This window comes from Tinamus guttatus, unplaced genomic scaffold (genome assembly GCF_059628265.1).
Source record: "Tinamus guttatus ecotype Peru unplaced genomic scaffold, ASM5962826v1 Tinamus_guttatus_pri_ptg000389l, whole genome shotgun sequence".
In the NCBI taxonomy this organism is placed as follows: domain Eukaryota; kingdom Metazoa; phylum Chordata; class Aves; order Tinamiformes; family Tinamidae; genus Tinamus; species Tinamus guttatus.
The window spans coordinates 7,786,658-7,811,231 of NW_028288923.1; the positions used below are offsets into that span (position 1 = coordinate 7,786,658).

The following is a 24,574-nucleotide window of genomic DNA, read 5'->3' on the forward strand; positions in this document are numbered from 1 at the left end:
GGACCCTTGAGCATTGGCTCAGATTTCACCCTTTGGTGCTCTCTGGCTTAACTAAATGTGTTTGTCCCCGCATACAAGGAGAAAATGTGGCCTCTTTCAGCAGTAATAAGCATCTGCCTGTTGCTACCTTAAAATCACAGCAATCTCAAATCGTAACTGCCCTTTTCTCATGTTTCCACCAGTTTTCAGACTTCCTCTTGTGGTAGCTTGAGGCTGCGCATCTGGATGTTTTAAACATACAAAGGAATTGCTAGAGCAAGCAAAAGAGAAAACGGTGCAGGGAGTTAAGATGTGCAGATAAGCAACTGGTGAAGCTCAAGTAACTGACAGCCGGGCAGGAAAACCTCTCTCCAAGGAGCGCAACTCTAGGCAGAATGAAGACTCACGTTGCCTTTGGCTTCATTTTTGAAGTACTATTAATCCACGTCTATCTTTTTAGCAAAACTTTAGCTGCACCATCACCAATCATTAAGTTTCCTGGAGACAGCACTCCAAAAACAGACAAAGAACTAGCAGTGGTAAGTCTTGGTTTCATCTTTGCTTCAGATTTATCTTGTTGCTCTTCATTAGCAGATGTTTCTTGCTTGCTCGAGCCGAGGAAATGACTGCAGCGTCCGCGCGCCGGAGTCTCTGCAAGAGCAAGCTAGCGAGCAAAGTATCAGCTTTCACCAGCTAAAGCCAGAGCCAAGGAGCATTTCCTCTCTTAAATTTTTTAAAGCCAGCAAAGAGACTATTATTTTTGTGTGTGTGTTAAGTCTGAATGTGCAAACTAACTTCACTAAATCACTGTGGCTATAGTCAAGAGACTCCAATGGCTGAGAGGGGAGGAGGGTAAAAAGATGCATCTATTATTTGACTTAAGCCCCCAGAGCTGACGGCTCGTGCAGCGCACAGCTCTGCAGAATTCTGCTTTCCAGGTTGTTTACCAGGCAGGGCAGAAGCACAGCTTGAAGGAGCAATTACAGGCAAAAGCCTGCTCGGGTTTCAGAAGCCATAATGACTAGTTCTAACTTTGAAAAGAAAATCTCATCTCAGCTTTGAAGACTTATGCTTCTCTAAATTCAATCTGGAACAAAAAAAAAAAAAAAAAAAAGGACTTTGGATTTCTGAATGTGACATTAGGAAATTACAGCTATAGCTCTGCAGCATTTTATTCTAACCTTATTTTAGCCCTGTGGACCTTCATAAAAATCATATTATGAGAAAGTCCATTTAAGGGGAGATTGAGATGGATTATTCTTATTTTAGCATGCAAATTATAGACATTTCTCTTTTTCAGCAGTAACTCCATTTTAAGGTAGATTGAGATAAATTATTCTTATTTGAGCATATAAAGGGCTGAAAGGTGGTCACTTTGTTTTAGGAGCTGGGGTGCCTCTTGGGAAACCTTGCCAGGTTGAAGGGGTTCTGGGGGCAGATGGACTGAGAATTCGCACATGGGGGCAGCGGAAAGTTTAGAAAAAGCAGACAAACTGACCCCAAAAAATCACTCAAGTTTTTGCCTTGGCAGCACAGCAGCCAGCAGATGGGGGCAGCGCGTGTGGGAGAGTGGGGTCACACATGCCTAACGGTAACTTAACCACTCTTAAATAATCTATTTTCTTAGGCACAGTGAGGCTTTTATTCAATAACAGCCAGCCCCATCTCCCCTCCTCTTTATTTCTCTCCAACAACCAATTTTCTCTGTGGAGCGCAAGGCAAAGCCCAGGCAGTGTGACGGCTGCAGCTCTTCTTTGTCTTTGGGTGACGCTCCCTGGCCGCCTTCCCGCAGCCCCTCCACGTGAGCGGCCCCAGCGCTCGGGAGCAGGACACAATTTGCTGTGTTGCAGCTGGACCCTGTTTCATTAATGGGCTGGACCTAAATTCCAGCTCCCCGCAGCTCCCTGCTGACTCTGGGGAAACTGCAGCTTGCAGCCGAGGCCAAGATGTGGTTTACAGAGACACTACATTTTCTTCAGGATTCTCTCCTCATAGAACAGCTGGTTATGTTCATTTCCCATCTTCACTAAAATCACCATTTTAGGAAAAACTGAGAGGGCTTCGGTTTGTATTTATAATCCTTGCAAATACAATTCTTTATCGTGCCACGTTTTATATTGCTTTATATTTACCATGCTCCCAAACCACAAATGGCAAGAGCAGCATCCTGCTGCTTTAGCAAACTTCGGTTCTGATATGTGGCCTGCACTGTGGCACGGTGCTTCACTAGGAGATACAGACAGACGCCCAATAAAATATGCCCAAAATACATCAAGATTAAAATCACGATAGAAGAGCCTACAAACAGGCCTGTTCATTCTCTTAATGTGCTTCACATCAGGGCACTAGGCCTCGCTGACTGCGAGAGGCCAGAGGAGACTCACTCACAGCAGAGGTGAAGCCCCCGTGGGATTCGTGTGCCCATTATTACCAGGGCACCCATCTCCACTGGGAAAATGCCCCATAAGAAGAAGGGGTTATAAAAATCATGAAATACCTGCGCTTACTCACTAGGTGGATGGAGGAGCTTCCAAGGGAAATTTGAGTAAATTGTTTTCCCCTCAAGACATCTCTGGACCATTTGAGTGCAGGGCAGAGTGGGGTAACTCCAGGACTTGATGAGAAGTTGGTGCTTTCACAGCATCTCTTCTGCTGGCTCTCACTGAGGTAGAGATCTTGCCCCTGGCCTTATCCCAGGTGAGCTTCAGTCAGTTGATTAGATGGGCAAAGCAAAGGCATCCTCCGGAGCAACGCGTGGCCCGGGGACTTGAGCGCGCAGACAGTCTGTCCAGTTTCTTGGGATGCTTGGTTAAAAATAATTAACGACATTTCTCATAGAGCTGAGGGCAACACCCCTTTAGCTTGTTCACAAGATTTTCCCACCTTGGAGTCTGCAGTTAGCATTTTGGATGCACTCTCCGAGGGTGCTTTTCTCCACAGACAAGCGCACCTGAAAGCTGAACGCGCAGCCCTTCCCGGCAGCAGCGTCGCTGCGGGGCCCCTGTCTGTCCATGCTGTGCTGGTCCCCAGCGCGGGCGCCTGCACCGCGGCCTGGCATCACCTGCTGCGTTCCGTGGCCACAGCTTTTGTTCTAGAGCAAGGTACAGGGTAGTGGAAACCCTGAAATCTCAGCGCAGCTATAAGGAAAGCAAAACATTCACTCTACTGCCTAAGCCTAAGCCTCCAGCTAGTCAATCAAGTTGTTTGTAATTTATGAATGAAAATAATTATTTAGTTATTGGTCATAACCATTCTGGAAGTGCCCAAACTAACATATTCACTCTAGTCTGTTTATCTGCCCTTCAATAGGATGCAAAATCAATAGCTGAATCCTGTATTTATTCTCAACAGTGATTATTTGCATAACGGCCCAAGCCAAGACAACAGCTTGAACTACAATTTTGCCCAATTCAACTTGGATCCAAATGCTAAATCCAAGACCTTGACCTAGCAGGCAACCTGCTCTGTAGCCAAAGTTTGGTGTTCCCCTCCTAAGAACGGAGCTGACAAAGGATTTTTTCCCCCAGGTGTAAAGATAAAGGAAGATTTCTTGGTTGCTTTTTGTTAGGGCTCTTTTTTATTATTGTTGTTCCTCGAATGAGTTTGCTTTCACAGCAGCTCTCCCCATGACAGCCTCTCAGGGCTCGTCCCTTCTCCAAGAAGCTCACAGGCTGTCAGCATTGGCCATGAAGGGCAAAACAAGCCACACGGTTTGTGGGAGGTCACTTGTGCAGTGCACAAAAGGGGGGACCCTGCCCAGCCACCTGAGACCGTAGCCACATACTTGCAGGTTAGTGTAACAGCAAAACACATTTTTGCTATGACACAGCAAAAGCATTTGAAAGACCTGATGCTGGGCGGGAGCGAGTGGCAGGAACAACCACCCACTGCTGCTCCATGATCAGAGGGGCACTGACTTGCCCCTGTGCGCGGAAACCACCCCCGGCACTGGAAGGGAAGAAGTGCTGCCTTACTCCTCTGCAGCCTCTTTTTTTAATTGCAGTATGCTTAGGCCATACTATGTGAAATGGAACATGGAATAGAGTTGGGGTTTTGTTATTATTTTAAAGAGAACCAGAAAACAAATGGATCTGTGCTGCTTTTTAATCCTTTATGACTACTGCTATCTAAGAGGAGATATTTTGTGGCCTGTCACCTTAGCTGCATCAGAAAGACTCGCTGAGCCATAATTGGCTGGAGGACTCCATGAAGACATTAAGCAGACACTGATGCGATAAGGTGTCCAGGCAACTGCAATGCTATCAAAGACCTTCTTGCTCAGTCTTTGCAATGGTTGGCTCAAAAACACACACTCAACATTCAAACAGCTCCATGCAGTGAGAATAAACAAACGCGTTTTCCTTCTCACTTAACGTGGTCTCCCTTTCTGAAGTTTCTTTGATACCTTAACTTGACAAGTTTCTCAATAATAAAGTCTACAGGAAAATCATAGAGTCTACAGGAAAAAAAAAATCTAAAACTGTAAGCAGATTTACACATCATAAAGAAACCCCAAAAAAACCCTAATTTTTACTTTGTAGTTCTACATTAAAGCTTTATGCTCTACTTATTAATAAAGCAGTTCCTTAAGTAAAGGTGATAGCAAATAGAGGGAATGATTGCTTAATTGGCACTGTTGTGTGATCAAGGATGGTTAATGTCAATTAATGTGATTTTGCTGCTTACTCTGTTACTAATAATAGTAATTTTGAAAAGAAAACTTGCAAATTACAGATGTGAAAATTAGCATGGAATTGCAGTACTTGTTTGTAGTGATTAAGTGTCTTCTTTATGAATTTTAAAGTCTTTGTTTTGTGCCTTTTTTTTTCCCCTCAAGCAATACCTGAACAAATACTATGGGTGCCCAAAAGACAATTGCAATTTATTTGTACTGAAAGATACTTTGAAGAAAATGCAGAAATTTTTTGGGCTGCCTGAAACAGGAGATTTGGATCAAAATACCATTGAGACAATGAAGAAACCACGCTGTGGTAATCCAGATGTGGCCAACTACAACTTCTTTCCAAGAAAGCCAAAATGGGAAAAAAATCATATAACATACAGGTACTGGCTAGCAGGGTTGTCCTGTACACATTTATGCATTCTGCTTTCAAGAACCAGCTGAATGAGGCAGGCAGATGTGGGGCAGTGCTTGGTGGACTAGGTAGGACTTCTTGAATTATTACTGCTCTGAAATTGGGTTTCACTAACTAGTGGATGCTCAAGCAAACACTCTGAAATTTTAAATTGGAAATATTGAGGAATAATCATGTAACACTGAGCTTAAAGGTTCTCGTTGAGACTAATGGGATGTTGGTTTTGTTCTGTGCTCCATTGCAAGTGTCCTGTGGGATCTGGAGCACGAGCAGCTCGAGCAGCTCGTGTGCCCGGCTGCCCAGGGGGGACAAGAGAACTTTGCAACTGCAGAGCACATGGAGACCAAACTCCTGTATTCAGCAGGCATGAAAAGGAGGCCATCAAAACACTTTTAAAATAAAACAAATGCATTATTGTGCATTTACCAGTCACTATTGATTAGCCTGACTGTTGAAAAGCCCAAAGCAAGAGGCCACTTAAGTATCTGACCATAAATGAGGAGTGATCAGTCAGCAACACCAGGAGTAAACACCGCTAAAATAAACTGCAGGATGGACATTTTCCATGCTAAAAACTAACTTCTAATCTAAAGACCTAACAGTGTAACTACATGAGGGACTTTAAAAATTAAAAAGAAGTAAAAGAAAACAGGTTAATTCATTATCCACAGGATTCCAAATCACTTAAGAAGTCACATGCAGGGCTGTTGTCTTACTAAAGAGCAAATTAATTCACTCCAGAAACCTTTAAAACTACAGTGAGCTGTTTTTTGGGTAAATAGAAGGCTCAAGTGCTCTGACAAACCAGCCCTGTGCTTGTATGTTCAAGTCTAAAACATGAGCGTGACTAGCAAAGCCACTAAAAAGTTTTCAAAAACATAAACCTCAGTGGAGCAAAAGACCGTGAGGTTCTGTCTTGCCAGCACCTTAGCACAAAGGTGAAACCAGGAAGATTTGGGCTAAAACCCTGAATATTTAATATTTGAATTAACTCTTCCTTTTGCCTCTAAGGATTATAGGCTATACACCGGATTTGGATCCCGAGACAGTGGATGATGCTTTTGCCCGAGCGTTCCAAGTCTGGAGTGACGTCACACCGCTGAGATTTAACCGAATAAACGATGGAGAAGCAGACATTATGATTAATTTTGGCAGATGGGGTATATTTTTCTATTTTTACATATGTTTTTGGTTTTGTTCCTTTCATTAATCCTCAGTTCTGGAATGATCTGCCCTCAATAAGCACCACCCACGAGCCTTTCTGGCAAACCTTGTCCTAGTTTGCACTTGGCTTGTACCGGCTGAGATCTAATTTCACTAAGATTTTTCTTCTTTCTTATAACTGAGAGAGAGAGAGAGACAGAAATATTTATACAATAACCTTATGCTATATTTATCTTTCCAAAAGAGAATTGCTAGGGGCAACATCTTATTTTTAACCTTGCCAATCAGAAATAGAACTGGGAAGTATTGGTACAGATCTTCAGACGATGTGAACTGGCTTCCCTCCATGGAGGAGCAAGGAATGCCATCAAGCTCTTCATTTATTTGACTCTGTTCCATCTTCCAGAGCTAGTGGAAGAGATTCTAACATGATGGACCTTAAAAATGGCTTTATGACTTCTAGTTTTAACTCCATAGCTCATCTCCGCTCTTGGGCAGAGCGGTACAAAGGTTTGCAATGTACTCTTTAGTCTCAGGGAATCTCAAAGCACAGACCTCAAGCTGAGGTCTAATTTGGGTCCAGCTCACAGTAAGCAACATGATGCCTGTTAGTTCTACATGTCTTCCACATCAGTTGTGGTTTCCCCTGAAAGAACATATATGGCTTTTCAGTGTGTACCTGGAGCATTTTAACTTATAGATAGACACAGAATTTATAATGCTAAGAAGGCACTTGTGCAGAGCACTCACTTGGGATGTAGACCTTGAAACTAACGTGAAAAGCTTGAGGAATAACTGAGCTCTGTGCACAAGACTCCCTTTCCAGCTGGTTTTCCTTGCTTAAGCTACCGATGAATTGACCTCAAAGGCTTCAGAGATTCTGTACAGAACCCAAAACTTCAGATTCTCATCTGGGCTGGCTTGGGTCTCAGAAGGGAACTCTTACAAAGGCAGAAGTGTTCCTCTGGTTTTGACATTTGCTGATTATAGTCAGAAATAGTTGGGGGGGAAAAGTTTCTTCCACTTCGTTCTTAGCACTTTACTGTGTGACAGATTCACAGGAGCTGGGACTTCCATGAGCTTATTCATTGCTAAGCTGCCTCTTAAGCAAAGAATCTGCTTTGAAATGAATGAGAATTAAGCACCTAAATGTACTTGAAAACCTGGCCCTTAACAACCAACACTAGTTTACAGCAATGAATAAACCGAGCTAATATCAAGAGACCAACCCCAGCATGAAATCAGTGTAGCAGAGCACAGAATCAGGCCTCTGTATTTCAGGCAAGACCTCAGGCCAGAAGGCCTGAACGATGCAACGGGAGGAGCTGGCAGGCACGGGGCTGCCCGGGCGAGCGATGAATGCCCGGCTATGCCCCTGCCAGCCTGCTCCAGCCACAGGCCCGGCCTCCCAAGAAAAGCCTACAGTGTCCTAACAGGAGAGCTACTTACAGCGCTGCTGCCCTGCGGGGAGGCTGAGCCTCAAGCGGTCAGCGGGGAGGAGGGATGGGCTCCTTCACGGCACTCAGGGCATCAAACGGGGCTCAGCTTGTCACCGGAGTGAGAAGTGCTCAGCCCCTTTGCTTTCCTGCTCGAAGTTGGTGCAAAGAAAAGAGCTGAGTCATTAGAAATGCCTCTCTCCCCGTCTGCTTTCTCCTGCAGAGCACGGCGACGGCTACCCCTTTGATGGCAAAGACGGTCTCCTGGCTCACGCTTTTGCACCGGGGCCGGGAATTGGAGGAGACTCCCACTTTGACGATGATGAACTGTGGACCCTCGGCGAGGGCCAAGGTACCAGGTCTCAGTGTTTGAGCACTGTGTCTCAGTGACACTTCAGGCACCACATGAAATGTTTTCACTGACATGCTCAAGTTATCGGTTCTTGAAATTTAAACTGTTTTTCTCTAAAATGTTTATTTAATCCTTAAGTATGTGTTTCATAGGACTTCACTTTCTATTCTTCTTCTGTTACTTCTTGAAGAAACAGAGTTAATAATAGGCCTGGCACAGCACAACCTTAAAGTGTAAATTCAAAACATAACTGAAGACCAAAACAGTCATTTTCTGTCTCTCCTGTAACTTCAGCAGAGGCTCTTACTGGTAGCTGCCGAAACCAGACTGGATCACAGTGAGCTGGGGCAAACTCTTCTCTGTATTAGTGCATGTATTGAACAAATGCCCAGTTACTGCCAATAAAAAAGTGCTACGGATAAGTAGATTGCCTGCAAGCTAACATACACTATAGCACCAGCACTGCAGGCTTGAGAAAAATATTCCTATGCGACAAACTGATCCAAATCCCAGGAGCCGGATGTGCCTGCGTTACCACCGGATCCCTCCATGCAGCAGAGCTTGCTCAGGGCAAACTGGAAATACCAAAGAGGTTTATGAGGCACGTGGCATATTCTGCTCGTGCTCAAAGTGCTGTCTGGAATCTCTCAAATTATACTGCACATCGCAAACCATATTACCCCAGAAGCTAAATTACTAAATATATTAACAGCCTGTTTGCAAGTTTGCATTGCCATAGTAACAAAAACATATATTTTTTCTCGGCAGATTTTAAGGACTGATCATTCTAACAGTTCACACTGAGTAATATCCATGTAATTCTTTCAAAATTACCAGTTACTATTTCAGCTGTGATCACCTTGCCAATAGAGAGCCCAGCAGGGCATAGAATTTCAGAGTGGAAACGCAGAGCACGTTTCCGCAGCATCGTCCCTGCGAACGGGAGGGTTGGCTCGTCTCATCCTGGTGCCTGCTGTCTCTGTGTACAGTGGTTAGGGTGAAGTACGGAAACGCGGATGGCGAATACTGCAAATTCCCCTTCTGGTTCAATGGCAAGGAATACAACAGCTGCACTGATGCGGGCCGCAGCGACGGCTTCCTCTGGTGTTCGACGACCAAAGACTTCGATGCAGACGGCAAATACGGCTTTTGTCCCCATGAGTGTAAGTGGAACATGGTTTCTAATGTTTTTTTCTTCTAGGAGATTATTCTCTTCTTATTTTTAGCTGTCTATTTCTCCTTGTACTTCTCCCATGTCCATGACACCATATTTAGATTTATCGCTCTTCAATAGCTCCTCAGGCTTAGCTCTGTAAAGACCCCTTTCATATACCAGCGTTTGCAACTGATGATGATCTGTGCCAGCTCCTTTCTCTAAGATCAAGGAGCTGTTCAAGATGCATCTGAGGCAATGCAGGCCTCTCATACATCTAGGACACTGCTGGATCAGGTTCATGAGCTACGGGCACCTTTCAGAGGAAGGATAGGGCCAAACACGCAGATGAAGCACACCAAGTCATGGAAATGTCTCCCACTACTGTGCTGCTTTTCAAAATAAGCATGATTGATTTTCAGTTGAAATCCAATGCTCGTACAAAGTTACCCTGCACATTGCTAACTAGGAAAGCATTTGCATTCTTCGAGTTCAGGCTTTAACACATGCCACAGCAGCCTTTGACACTCATGAAGCGGTTCCAGTTGCCCACTTCAGGTACAGGAACACCACAGCATGCTCTGGAATTGCAGTGTGTGTCCCGTGTGCTCAGTTCTGTATCAGTGGAAAAATGCTAGAGGATTTAGAAAGCCAAGATCATAATTAATCTCCAGATTCTTGACATTCAAACAGAATTATAGGTTTCACAAGCATTTTACTTCCTATTTGAACTGACTTAGGAAGCATTCATTTACAGATGAGACCATTTGTATAATACTTCCATGTAGCCATTTTTTTTAATATACATAACATAATTATCTCTATAGTGAAATGATATGGCAATAGGCTTCCCTTTAGACACTAAGAACATACAAATACATGCTTGAATACTTTGATGATGCTTGCATTGGACAAAATTTCAGACAATTGGTAGCCGTATGAGTGTTAATTCGATCTCCTGTATATCACTCAGTAAGAAACTTCTAGAGAGACACGCAAGTACAGAAGGTAGTAGCCTACAGGGCTCATTTAGCAGAAGGGGGTTGAGAAGAGACGGTAAGGAGCTTTTAGCTGTATATTCCATATCCCGTTGACAAGCTCCAGTTCTGGCACCTACATCCACCCACATTCCCCGCACTGCAGTTTCCCGTATGCGTTTTTTTCCACTGAACATAACTAACTGCTCGGAGCTCTTGGCAGCAGGGACGGTTTCATCACACATAACCCAACATCCCGAGCAACGGGCGCACAGCATCACTTGGAAGGACGCGCTACCGCTGCGTCCTAATGAGTAACAGCAGAGCTAGGAAAGGGAGCAAAGCGGCAGACAATGGAGCTTTTGTTGGAGCCCAGGCTAATCCCACCAACCCCGCTTGGAACCACAGCACTCAACTTACTCATAGCAGTACGGCTACGCGTGGTCTGTGTCAGAGGAGAACGCGCTTTGCTGAAAGGAAATTTGTGCTGCTTCAAGGGCAAAACTAACTAGACAAGACAGGCTTAGGGCTTTGCCAGAGCTAAGAACAGCCCTACGTGGCCCAGGCAAGCCCGGCATATCCTGCAAAGCACGTGCACATATGTGTGTCTATATGCCAATTCAATACCCACAGTTTGCTAAAACATCACAGGCGTGTGTGTACGTGTGTGTGGCTGTGTGTGTGTGTGTGGAAGGAGTTCAGCTTCCCTCTCTTTGGACTCCTCTGCCAGCCTGTGTAACCAAACAATAAACAGATTCCTGCCCCACAAGTTTTGGGATTGCTTGAGGGCTTTGCAAAACCATACAGCTTCCAAAGGGGGATTTCAATTTCTCTACATGAGGATGATAACAGCTTTCAGAGAAAATCTGTTATAGAACACATCAGTCTTCTACTCCTAACATGATAAAAAATGGTTTTTAATTTCTAAAAACCTGATTGCCTACATACCACATCTGCAGCTGGGACCTATCATGGTGATAGCTACTCATATGACTTAGAGGGGACACACAAGTAGGAGTATAAACTTTAAACAGAGTTGAATTTACCAAAAACTATCTCCTTTAGCCTACCACATACCTCTCTCACCTTGTGATCTCCTTCCTTCCCTGCTTTCCCCAAGCCCCCTCTCCTACAGGATAAACCTAGGTTTATTTCTTGAAAATATCAGGCACGCTCAGCCACTGCAGGAGCGGAGCACAGACTACAGGCAGCTGGGCAGACACACACCTACACACCATGGCTGCCCTTTCCCCTACCCATTCAGGTAGTTTCTCTCCTTCTCCTGTTCCATAGCCACTTTGGGGCAGCTCCCAATTCAAGCCAGCCAGCTGTGCAGGACCAGCGCAGGAATCCAGAGCCTAGACAGGAGCAAGAGGCAGAGATGTTTCCCCTGCCAGCTGCACAGCCCAAGCACCCCCCTAGCAGCAGCTGCAGGTCTTGCAAACCCATCTAGCACCTTTCTTTAATTCTAATTTGCAGTAAGGTAAAGAGTTTTGCAACCAACAGAGGGGAAAGCCTCTCTGAAAGCTTAAAGACCATTGCTGAAGAAGGAGACTGTGAGCATCACACGAGGGTACCTCGGGCAAAATGAAAAACTGCATTTTGCCTGTGACTCAGAAGGACTCCTCACAAAGCACGGAGAGACTGACTTTCCATATGTTTTTTTGCAACTTGGCCATGTTTAAACTAATAATAAAAAAAAGCTATTAAAATGTAGCGTTTGCCAGATCTAGAGTTGGAAGCAGCTCATGTGGCAAGTGAGTCATCTAAACAACTCCGCTTACGTTGCTTTCCAATTCATTTAAAAAAATAGTCTTTCCTCGATCTGTATAAACACTGCCCTACTTACTGCAGGTTTCCTAACGCATTACAGAGCCTGGGGTGCAAGCACAAAAAATGGCACCATGCCCCTTTTGGGGTCACAAAGTAAGACACGGTCAGGTGTGTCCCTGTCACTTTGAGTCTAGCCTGGCAACAGGAGCTGTCCATGGCCCTCGGTGCCAGGAGGACGAGGACACAGAGGAGGGCCTGGCCAGAGCTGAGGCTGCGCAAGGCCAGGCCCGCGAGCTCCACGTCCTCTCCTCGGCGCGCCTGGAGCAAACTTGAGTTCATGCCCTTAACGCTGCGGTCGCAGCCAATTACTGATTTAAGTGGAAAAGAAAGGCAAAATGATTCATCTGTGTCACAGTACGTCCATCCTTAGAGCCCTTGGCCATCCTTCAGCCAGAAGAAGTCTAACCAAGTGATCAGTGTCTCCTCCTGGCAGTGCATCAGTCTGAGCAAAGGAAAAAACACGCAAACAAACAAGCGCCAAAGTCTATCTTGCCAGAACAGTTCATTTTGGCTGTGAAATACATGTGAACAGCACAGGGCACAAGGGATACCTAAACCTAACATCTTTGCAGGACCTTCCTGTCACGACCGCTCATCGCTGCAGCACGCTCAGTACTCACGGTTTTCTACGTCCTTTCCCCTCCAGCCCTGTTCACCATGGGCGGCAATGGCGACGGGCAGCCCTGCAAGTTCCCCTTCAAGTTCCAAGGCCAGTCCTACGAGCAGTGCACGACCGAAGGGCGCACAGACGGCTACCGATGGTGCGGCACCACCGAGGACTACGATCGAGACAAGAAATATGGCTTCTGCCCAGAGACTGGTAGGATTCCGGCCTTCTCTTGCTTGCCCTTGCTGTAAACTACCCAGCCCTCCCCAAGCGTATGAAACTTGATGGATTAGGCACAATCAAGGGTACCAAGTTTAGCAGGGATGCACCAAAGACACCGAGCCAGAGGACCACGTGTCTGCGCGCGAGCAGCCATTTTGTAACGGCCCCAGAGCTGCCTCAAGCGCGGCGGGAGCATGTGACAGCCATTTTAGCTCCGAACATCAGTCGTGCAACACGTAACACTCACACGTTATCCTGTTGTTCTCCACAGCAATGTCCACAGTCGGTGGAAACTCCGAGGGGGCCCCTTGCGTGTTCCCCTTCATCTTCCTGGGCAATAAGTACGAGTCGTGCACGAGCGCGGGCCGTAACGACGGCAAGCTCTGGTGTGCGTCCACCAGCAGCTACGATGATGACCGCAAGTGGGGCTTCTGTCCTGACCAAGGTAAAGCTGCTGGCCACGGTGACGCGCTCCTCCACCCGGTATATTCCATTCTGCTATGTTTATAAGGAAGTATCTTCCCAAAATATATTAAAAAAAAACAACCAAAAAAAACAACAAAAAAAGGAAAACGTTTTTCTCATTGGCAATTTTCCCTCCACTGGGCTAAAACCCAGTAGGAATTGCAGTATTTCAATAGTTCTTAAGAATTACACTGTGATATCGGCCAAACATGAAACCAGTGCTGTTAAGTTTGCATGGTGAAAATGAACATTTATTTCAGTTAATCTTTGCCCATATTTGTAATGTGGCTAAGAAAAACTTGAGGTTTTTTAAAGACATTTCTAAACAACTGCTAAAATCAGTTTTCCAAGTACGAGCATTTCCCCTTTGTCTTTTAGGGGTGAAAATAACTGCCAAACCTCTGAGACTTGCCCATTGGGGGTTAATTGACAAAATGCTGCCCTAGGATAAGGCGGATTGCTTTTAACCTGACCACGGGCATGGCAGTGCCCGTTCAGGCACTGCTCACGGCCAAATACACACATGCCAACTTGCTGGGCCCCCGGGTGCTATTTTACGATGCAAAATGTGATTTGAGGTCTAGTCTAGAGTTTAAACCTGTGCTGAAAAAAACAATAAAATCAAAATCCATAATTTGATTTGTCATTGTTGGCAACATATACAATGCACAAAACTAGAGGCTGCAAATATTCGCTGTGATTTATTGCAGTAAGATACTTGCTGTGGGGAGACTTTTGATGGGTAGCGGGAAAACGAAATGGGAATATGGTGAATAGCCTGTGCACTATGTTTCCATCTTGTGTTGCTCAGGATACAGCCTCTTCCTGGTTGCTGCTCATGAATTTGGCCACGCCATGGGGCTGGAGCACTCTGAGGACCCCGGAGCTCTCATGGCCCCCATCTACACCTACACCAAGAACTTCCGACTCTCCCAGGATGACATTAAGGGGATCCAGGAGCTATATGGTGAGGGCCTCCTCTGCTGGCCGAAATCATCAGAAAAACAGGCTGAATCAGGGGATTTGGGACTTGCAGGAATTGAAATTGTACAGATGACAGAAACATTCCCTGTTCCTTCCCCCGCCTCCTTCATGTTATTGCCAGAGCTCCTATTTCTCGCTAATAGCGCAACTTAAGGATGAGGAGTCACTAAATGTTCTGCAATACCGGAAGCCCCCAGACTCCCTTGACAAATGCCAAACCCATCAATGAAAATTCACATTGCCTTTACTGGGCCAAGGAAACATGTGCTCTCCCCTCACCTGCAATTCCTGGTGTGGTGCTTTGCCCTGCATCAGCCCAGGCTCGCCAGATCCCACCCAGGGCTGAGCGGAAGGACTTCGTTTCCTGTCCCAGCTGGAAACCCCTTCGCATCCCTCCCTGCAGCACTTTGGGCCGTACAGTCATAATTACATTTGCAAATGATGCTTGCGAGCCAATACTTGTGTAAAAACGTGCTTGGCAAGCCCCAGGGAAAGAAGGCAGCTTTAAGTATTTTTATGTAGGTACTTGCTTAAAATTTATTGTCTTCTCTCCTGGCACTTTTGTAAAATGAGTGGGAATTACTACTGTTTAAGTCCACTCTCTCTATATATGAAACAAACCTTTTACTATTCAAGATTCTCTTATACCAGCTACATTCATATTTTGTTCAATTAAGTACATCAACCCTGCATCTAAGAAAAAGCCAAGTGCCTCAGAAGGCAATACAGGAGTAGCCAACAAAATACAATAAAATCAGATAAACCAAATAGTAATCAAATATTCATGCACTTCGGGAATGGGGGTGGAAAAATATAACACACAATTGCCTCAAAACTTGTACCTTTAAAACTTGCAAACTGCTAGCACTTCAGGAAAGAAGAGAAATGCACTTTGATGTCTCCTCAGCTGAGGTGCAGATAAGCCTGAACAAAGACACATGAAAGTGCATTTCTCTCCTTTCTCAAAGTCAGTACAACAAAAAAATCCCAAGATTAACACTTCAGCTCAGTACAGCTGCATCTGAATGTCTTTGAAGCTAAACAGGTGGCTCAAGATTCATGGGATGGAAAAAGGAGATATGGAGACAGTGTCTTGAATGAGGTCACTCAGCCACATAGGGCCAGGACTCAGATCTACGGCCGCATGAGCTACACTCTGGCCCTCTGCTTCAGAAAAGATCCTGTTAGATATTTTCCCCTCTGCTTCAGCTACTGTCTTCAAGCTACTGCCCTTCTGATATTTACATGTATGAAATCCTGACAGTTCTGTTGGGGACACACAGTATTTCAGACTCACAGTATTTCTGTTCATCATTGCAGAAGTATCGACCGACGTTGAACCCGGGCCAGGGCCAGGGCCAGGCCCAGGCCCTCGTCCAACCCTTGGACCTGTCACTCCAGAGCTCTGCAAGCACGACATTGTTTTTGACGGCGTCGCGCAGATTAGAGGAGAGATCTTCTTCTTCAAAGACAGGTGAGTGAGACAGCTCTCTGCTTACTGACCTGGCCTCAGATGGACAACTCCATCAGATCTGGCCAGAACCAGCAATTTATGATCAGGCACCATCTCTGCCCTTTCTTCTTAGGGATAGCAAAAAGCCTTAGCCAACTCCTACCAGAAGGAGACCACAAATTCTGGGTTTACTGTTAAATAATATGGAAAAGATTGTCTTTAATTTGGGAGAGGCGAGAGAGTTGACATAAACAATGGTTACACCCCAAATTCACCTTTTCCTACAGCTACACACAAACTTTCTTGAGATTTTGGAATGTTCAACTTCGCTCATGGTTTTAGGTAGTTTTGTGCTGGTTTTTCACTCCTTGTTTCTGACCTAGACTGCAATTGATATGCTATGACAACAACTGGGCTGGCGGTAACTCCAGCCAAAACCAAAGAAATGCCAGAAACACAAGAAGGCAAAAAAAATGCTCTCATGATATTTGCAGCCCAGTTTTTACAGACTAGAGAGCCAAAGTTACCCCTGATGTCACTGCGCTGGCTCCTGTGGAGTCACACGAGGGCTGCAACCAGTTCAAAGGGGTCAAGTGGATGGGAGAAACGTCCAAACTGCTAAATATCTACTCAAAACAGATGTAACCCCTGAATCTTTAGAGGTTTACCCATCTGCAACATTAATCACAAAATTAGCGATGGAGGGGATGTATTAGTTAGTCTACTCTCTGCCAAAGGAGGATTCATTCCCTATAAAATCCTTCCGGATGCCTTTCGGAGCCTATACAACAAGGACTGTAGTACAATTTCCATTCAGCAGTGGAAATTTCATCACTTGCAGTGGAGCAGAAATCTGGAGGCACTGCCCTTCCGGACTGCATTCCCTATAGGTTGCACTTAAATCTACAAGCTGCTGCAAGCTTCAAAGCCAACTGCAGGAAAACTGGACTGAGTTTCTAATAGGAAATTCTAAGAGACTCCCCCAGAAGTAATGCATCCAGGGTTAGTGGTAATGACGCCAAATGTCTGTGCCACCACAGAGGAGCAAAACTGCAGCGTAGGCATTGTGATGGCTGGACTGAAAAGGGCCTGCTCAAAAGGGCCCCATTATGGACATCTCTGAATACAGTCTTGCCCCCAACAGGTTTAGTCCAGGGTGAGTTTAAAATCATTTCAGTAATATTACACAAAGATGCTCAAATGACACCGCAAGGACACTGCAACTTCCTTTTATCTTCCGAACTTTCTTTTATCTTCCATTCCCCATGCAGATGTGGGACAACCACATGTGCCCACATCAAACGCTATCCCTGGACATGCAGCAACAGTTGCAGGCAACTGAGACTGAAAAGGCACCAGACTCACCTGGTCACTGCTGCTCGCCACCTGCCCGAGCGGAAACGTCAAGGGAGGTGACAAACGTGGCCCTGCACAAAACGCCCTTTCTGAAACCAGCAGCTTAACAGTTATTTGTGTCTGCAGGTGGTGTAATGTCCAGTCACCCCTTCCAGATTTTAAGTTTCCATCTGGAAGTTGTGAAGGATTTATTACTGTGCTGCATCGTTTAATTCCGCCCACTGCCTTTTCACAGTGAAAAGTCAGGGTTATGGATAATTTTACAGTCCCTTGTATACAGCACTTCCTCGGATGCAGTTACTTCTGGTTCCCATCTAGGTGACACCCGACAATGTGTTTTGGGTTTGCAGTTTGACCTAATCTTTATTGCAGACATCGTGTCCTAGCAATGAAGAAACTGTGATTAAAAAGTCCTGGGTACGAGAACGCAGCATTCCCTGTTCCTCCTACATGTGCTCAGGGCAAAAAAAGGCACTGAGTACATCTGCATGGGGACACCCACGATCAGGTTCCCCTCAGCTCCAGCAGGCTGGGCCTCCTTATAACCCATAAAGGCAAACAAAGAGCCTTTTGGGGGCTGTTCCTGCAGCCCTGCCTGTCCCCTGCGCCACTGGCCTTCACTTTCCTAGGCTGGCAATCACTTACTGCCTAATTCAACAAGATGCAATTTTAAACCTATTCCAAAACCAGGTCAGTGTTTTACAGTCAGAAGCACCTCACAGCCAGATACAGTCAGCCAAGGAGCTGCGCAAGCCCCAGAACAGCCTGTGCACAGTGACTCACGCTCCACGCTCGCGCTCCGCAGAAGCAGGCAGCCGTTATTTAAGTGCTCTGCTTCAGAATTAATTTGCCTGCGAGTCCCCCAGCTCTCCAACCATTTGGGAAGCAACCCCGTGAGTCATGAGTGAAATTAAAAAAACAAACGTCTATCATGTCTTGTGACTCCTATGGCTTATCTGCCTTGATAACAAAAACCATCAGAACCCCCGGCTGTTCCTTCACCCCAACAAGAGGCCGAAAGAGCGCAGGGATCTGAGGAATCCCAGGCAAAGGACTCTCCTCTCCCCCCTCAAATCATATCTCAACCCAAGGAGATAAAGGGAGAAATCCTGTCAGTGCAGAGGGAACAGCCAAGGCTAAAAGGTTGTTTTATTCTCAAAAGGAATGACAATCTAAACTGCTGAAGTTTCCCAGGGAATTCAAATAACTAAATCAAACCAAACACACTGATTTGGTGCTTTTAAATAACTGCAATTGTTAATGCTGGAAAATCTTGATTATACTAAAGCATAATTTGAAATCCAGACTGTAATGAATGAAATCTGCCTAGACATATAATGTTAAAACTTAACCTGACTTAAAACATTGGAAAACTTTCAAAGTGAACAAGAAAGGCAAAACAACTAATTTCAACATCTCGAGTTTTGACAAAACCTCCCTTTGCAGGAGAAGACTTCATCATTTTAATAAGTCTCAAGAAATGTGTGCTTTAACACAAAACCTGCCTTCAACTCTGTTGGCTCCTGAAAATCTGGAGTCCCTGTAGGTAGTAATTATTAGTGCTGATTCATCCCTAAATCTGATCCAAATGCGATCATGAGCTACCTTTCTTCACATAGTGTTAGAGATATTTGTTATATGGACTTCCATTTCTTACCCCATAGGATCCATTTCTCTACAGACATGTATGAAATACATTTTATCATTACTCCTTACTGCCTTTTTATTTATATTTAAATACTGATATGAGCAAGAGTAATTAGCTAAATGCATTATTCTTCTTCACCCCTCTTTAATACAAAGCTCTAATGAGGTATGATCAGAGATATTTTTGTACATTAAAAATACATACCTGTATGCAAACTGTATTACTAGCTTGGTTATGAGGAGCATATGTCAGATTAAATAAGTATTCATTTTTCATTTAAAAAAAATGAAAATAATTCATTTTGCCAGTTACATTGGCAAGCAAACACTATAGAGTACCATAATTGAATATGTTGCAGATAATTATACTTGCAAATGCATTTCGGAACGTTTCCTATGTCCCAGATAACTTTATTTGTTCTCAGTTAAATTTCTGTTGATAAAACAGCAATTTACAAAACTGATTTAGGTCTGATCTTCCAAGGTTTAGGCAAAACCCTAATCCTCTTTCATCTTCCAAGTTTCCCCCAAAAATGGCGATACAGGTAGGAATGGGCAATTGCTCTTTATCAGTCTGAAGGAGGAAGGTGCTAGGAGCATCGTGAGCCTCAGCAACATGCAGGACTTAATGACTGGGTATTATTAGTAAAAGATATTTAACATGATGTTTATTAATAGCGATATCTCACTACCTTGTTGACCTTTCATTTTATTAAATTAGAGGTTTTATTTTGTTAGGGAAAAAAGGTCGGTTGTTCTTTGGAGGGAGAAATAGCAGTGCCACTTTTAATACCCTCAGCACAAAGCATCACCCTCTAAAGATCTTTAAAAACTTAAAACATCTTCAAATGATGATCCTGCTTATACATACAATAGCCAGTAAATTACCCTATGAATTTTTCTAATGAACATTTTTAGTGCTGGCAGTTCCTGGCACAGTGAAATTCACTTCCAAGCTGTTTGATGTACTGTTATTAAATGTGAACATTCAGTCACTACAGTAGTAATTGCAAGAGCAATTGACAGAATACAAACCCCTGCTTCTGTCGGTCCCCATGGGCTGCTCCAGCACAATGGCAGGAGCCTCCCAGCAGGTTAAACACCTTGTTAAGGAGTTTATTCCTACAATCAGGGCTCAGGATGCATCCTGCTCCAATGCAAGAGGCAACAGGAACTCTACAGCAATCAGCGCCTGTGACTTCACTCACATCCAGCGTGCAGAGCCTCGTGCAACTGCCTTAGTAATGGGCTCTCAAAGGAATTGTGTGTTTTTAGCCACTACATGTGCACACATGTGCGTGGCCTTCACCACGTTGCCAGTTCACTGCAAATCTCGTACAACTTTCTGTCCGCCTCAGGTTCATGTGGAGGACCGTGAACCCCCGCGGAAAACCCACCGGGCCGCTGCTGGTTGCCACCTTCTGGCCCGACCTGCCTGAGAAGATTGATGCCGTGTACGAGGCCCCGCAGGACGAGAAAGCGATATTTTTTTCAGGTATCGGTTTGATGCTTTAGAGTACAGAGTCACGGATGTGACCTGGGCCTGCCTGAGCACACAGGGGGCTGCAGCGGGGGCCTGGCTCCCTGGAGGCTGCTCCCCGTCCGCTCTGCTGGGCCCAGCAGGAGGGGAGAAAAGGAATAACAACCCATCCTGCAGGCCTGCGAGGCTCCCTTCCTTACTTTACAGGATAAAACAAAACAAAACTCAGAACGCCTTTTATTTCAGCCAAGTGAGAATCACCATTCCACTTTCCCACTATAGACACACACACATATAGATATAATTCTAATACATCTGCATTACTCTCTCCTCCACTTTTCATTTTTCAGGAAAATATAACTAATCTGCTTTTAAAAAGAGATTAAAAATGAGATCAAAGACTGGCTGCACGTAACGTGCAACCCTGCTATCCTAACACACTTACTAGTGAGACCCTCCCTTTGCTCCTGACTGCTCAAAGCAGCATCGCCCTCAAACCCAAACGCTGCCCTGGGCACCTTTCTCATGTCCAGTCTTTGCTTATGGTCAGACCCAGAGCTGAAGAAATATCCTTTTGTGATTGCATCTCCCCACAGCTCTCAGTGAGCCTGGGGCTGGTTTTCACTAAACAAATGGCAACTCCACATGAAGAGCACAGACCGGACTTGTTCCCCTAGCTTGTATTTGGAAGCACATTAGAAACTGTTGCACAGGAAAGGCAACAGAATTAGGAATCTGAGCAAAAGCTTCCAAGTTAATCGGTCAAAATTTTCCCCTAATCTAACAAGCCATGGGTTTGTACAGAGGTTGAGCATGAGCTTGTGCATTTGCCCTTCAGATGCCTGTGCATGGTTTACAACCTTCTCCGTCACACAGGAAATGACCAGTATTATTTGTTTTGCAATAACTGCAACTACACCTCTCTGGCAAGGAGCTGTCCACTGGGCGAAGACGGTCTCTGCCTCAGAACGTTCACAGACATAAATGACACAGCCAAGAAGCAGGAGAGAAAAAAGCACACAGAGGTGAACCCAGCTGCAGAGCAAGCAAACCAGTAACCATAATTACAGCACACCTGCACTCTAGCTCAGGGCTTCACTGCAGGCAGGACGCTAGGAAGGCTGGTGGGACCACGGGGCCATGAAAGCGCCAGGGGGAAGGCCCAAAGCAGCCATGTCCCCACACGCGGCGCTCAGCGGTGCCTTGGCTCTGCTCTCCCCGTAGGGAACGAGTACTGGGTCTACTCCGCGAGCAACCTGGAGCGGGGCTACCCCAAGAAGCTCAGCAGCCTGGGCCTCCCCGCCGACGTGCAGCGCGTCGACGCCGCCTTCAACTGGGGCAGGAACAAGAGGACGTACATTTTTGCTGGAGACAGATACTGGAAGTGAGTGACGTTGCAGGGGGGTGGCAGTGGGGAGCTGAGCATCACCAGCCACCTCCCCATCTGGGTGGGAGCTCCAAATACCCCACGTTGCACCTAAGGAAAGGTGGGACAAACACATATAATGGAATTGTGTGATCATAAAACCAGATTTGGCACAAAAAATGATCCCCAAATGCGGAGCCACACTTAGGTGCTCCCTGGAAGCAGGGTGAGCTCACCCAGGCATGAGGCTGCCCCCAGAAGCCCATGTCAGGAACAGGACTTCGGGCAAGGAGCGCACACAACAGGCTGAAATCTCAGCCATTCATTAACTATTTGGAAAGGAGTTAAGAAAAAATAATAAATAAATAAATCACCAAGCAGAAATTTAAAAGATTCTCCAAGCTTGTAGCACCCCTTTCCAGAGAGATGCTATATCAGGTATGAAGGAAGCACTAGCATAACCAAGTCAATTTTATATGAACAGTCATTTTCTGCTATGATTAAACTGGACAAGTATCTATTTTCTATCTTAAAGGCAGTGGCTTCCTGCAGGTAAATAAAATATCCTTTCCCAAACTACCCATTGATCATAATTTTCTTACAGCTTCTTTAAGGACATCACTCTCCCATTATCTATCTCTCTTAAAAAACTTAAAACCTAAAGATATTACTACTCATATTTTTACTGCCCTGTTGCAGCACAGATCTTATTTATTGCTCTCAAGGAGCTTGAGTGGACGCTTGCAACACTTGGATCGCACCTGGAGCTGCAGCCATGAGCTGGCAGGCTGCTGCCCCCTCCGCTCCGGCCACTCTGGATTAACTGTACCCTGGGCCTCCCACTTCCCCCTCTGAGGACAGTGTTTTTATCAAGGTGCCTTATCAAGAGCAGCCATTGCAGAACATGTCATTTGTTGTTAGGAAACCGAAGTAACTTGAAGCGATTTCTATCTGTTTAGAGCAGAGAGCAAGAAGTTGACAAATATCAGAGGGAAAAAACCCACCTGTGTTTAACCCAGACATTGAAACCCTTCAGGATGTGGTTGCCGTGTTTTACACAAGGACTCTGCCACATGCAGTCAAAACAGTTCCACGCCACAGTCCCTCCCCTGTCCTTCCCACACAAACCTGATGCAAAGGGGTATTTTGAAAGCTGCCTGTCCTCCCTTCCCTGGGTGATGTGGATTTACATCAGCTGGGGTTTTCCCTCCAAAGCACAGAGGGCAAGATCCATTGGGTTTATTGCAGAGAAACACATACATTTGTAACATGCACTTATCTTTTAACCATCACTGAGGGGGAGGACAAAGCTGTGTGAAGATCTGAGAATGAAAGGTCACAGGAAGTAATATGTAATTCACCAGCAATCCTTCAATTATATGGATACAGGGATTCATAATGTTGGGATACACTTCTCTTCAGGTACAATGAAGAAAAGAAGAAAATGGAGCTGGCGTCCCCCAAGTTCATTGCCGACTCTTGGAATGGGGTTCCTGATAGCCTCGACGCCGTCCTGGGCCTCACTGACAGCGGTAAGCGGCACATCCCATCCCATCCCATCATGTCCTGCCCCACTGGGGCTTCACACAACCAGCTCCAGCTTCTCCCACTTTGGAGCTAGGGGCTAGTGCAGCATTGAGCTCTGTTGGCTCAAGCTTCTTTTTCCTCCTCCTTTTCCCGTAAGCATCAATTGATAAATAGCCTACTAACCACAGGCTTAGCCTTTCAAAATAAAGCATTTAGGGAACACCACCTTGCCCAAATATTTCAGCCCAAGCCAATAATAATAGGCTTTTTAATATCCTTCTTGTGAAAGTCATTTTATTTAAATCTGACCTTTCTTTGTCATTTGCTTCCTTGATATTAAAAAGTTTGGAAAAACTTAGTCGAGAAGCATGGGACAGCAATGCTGATGTCAGCAAGACCTAAGTGATTTTGGTTTTGATATCAGTTGAAGCAAATATTTCTACCCAGAAAATCCAGGCTCACAAAATGGTACCAAGACTAAAGACTATTTAAAATGAGACCTGTCTGGAGTCTTCATCTAACTTTTTAAAATTTCAATATTTCAAGAAATGCCTCTGCCAGGCCACTCAGCTCAGTGAACACAAATGTGCCAAGAAGGCTTTTTGATCAGGAACTGCCTTATCCCTAACCTGCGTATGCATTTGGTTTTCTTTGCAGGATACACCTACTTTTTCAAAGATCAGTACTATCTACAGATGGAAGACAAGAGTTTGAAGATTGTTAAAATCGGCAAGATAAGCACTGACTGGTTGGGTTGCTGAATTGTATGAGCTATAATAACCAAATATTTACTTTTTTGTTGTTATATGCCTTATCTGTAATTAGAAATAGATCCAAATGCTAATTACTGGACCAGTCTGGTACTGGCACCAAAACATGAAGTACCAGTACTGCACCCATCAGCTAATTTAAGAGCATTTGCCTCCTCAGTATACAAAAGATGTTTACATATATATATTCTGGTACAATTTTTTCAGTTTTCATGCTTGTCCTAGTAATGCCCCTGACAGAACACACACCCTTCTTTACTCCCTGGTGCTCAAACAAACAGAAACTCTTGGAGACTGGATCAGGACCCATTTGTACACATCCCAGAGAGGCTCAAACGAGACGTACCAGCAGTGCACTTTGATTTTTTTTCTTTTTTTTTATTTTTTAATACAATTCTGTTATTTGTCTTGATGTTCTTCACTTTCTTGTGAGTTTGACCATCGCTTCCACTTTTTTTTACATAATAATGCAGAAAGACTGTCAAAGGCACAGGTTGCCTCAGGATTTGATTTGTGTTGATGCATGATGGAATCATGGCAAGAATCTGTATTAAAGTATTGTTTTAAAGTACTTTTTATTTTAATACCTTAGTTAAATTTAGCAATTTGCTTCATGCACTTTGTTACTACTATATAACTTGTTTATATGGACAGAACGACTCAGATTTTTCAAGTCAATGCGTTATACATAAAAGTCAAGTATTATT

At 44.8% G+C, this 24,574-nt stretch overlaps 1 protein-coding gene across 1 annotated transcript; it reads left to right on the forward strand.

The window, feature by feature from the left end:
- Nucleotides 1–223: 223 nt before the first annotated feature.
- MMP2 (matrix metallopeptidase 2) lies at nt 224–24,574 on the forward strand. Its single transcript, XM_088530891.1, has 13 exons — nt 224–518; nt 4,817–5,043; nt 6,087–6,235; nt 7,899–8,027; nt 9,017–9,190; nt 12,637–12,810; nt 13,091–13,264; nt 14,096–14,251; nt 15,589–15,742; nt 20,083–20,219; nt 21,429–21,588; nt 22,993–23,102; nt 23,755–24,574. The coding sequence occupies exons 1-13, from the start codon at nt 375–377 to the stop codon at nt 23,856–23,858; spliced, it is 1,992 nt and encodes a 663-aa protein (XP_088387017.1). The 5' UTR covers nt 224–374; the 3' UTR covers nt 23,859–24,574.

Excerpts from the sequence above, each read along its gene's own strand:
- MMP2 (XM_088530891.1), top strand. The coding sequence starts at position 375 with ATGAAGACTCACGTTGCCTTTGGCTTCATTTTTGAAGTACTATTAATC. Across the intron at positions 519-4,816 it reads CAGACAAAGAACTAGCAGTG|CAATACCTGAACAAATACTA; the intron begins GTAAGTCTTGGT and ends TTTCCCCTCAAG. Across the intron at positions 8,028-9,016 it reads GACCCTCGGCGAGGGCCAAG|TGGTTAGGGTGAAGTACGGA; the intron begins GTACCAGGTCTC and ends CTCTGTGTACAG.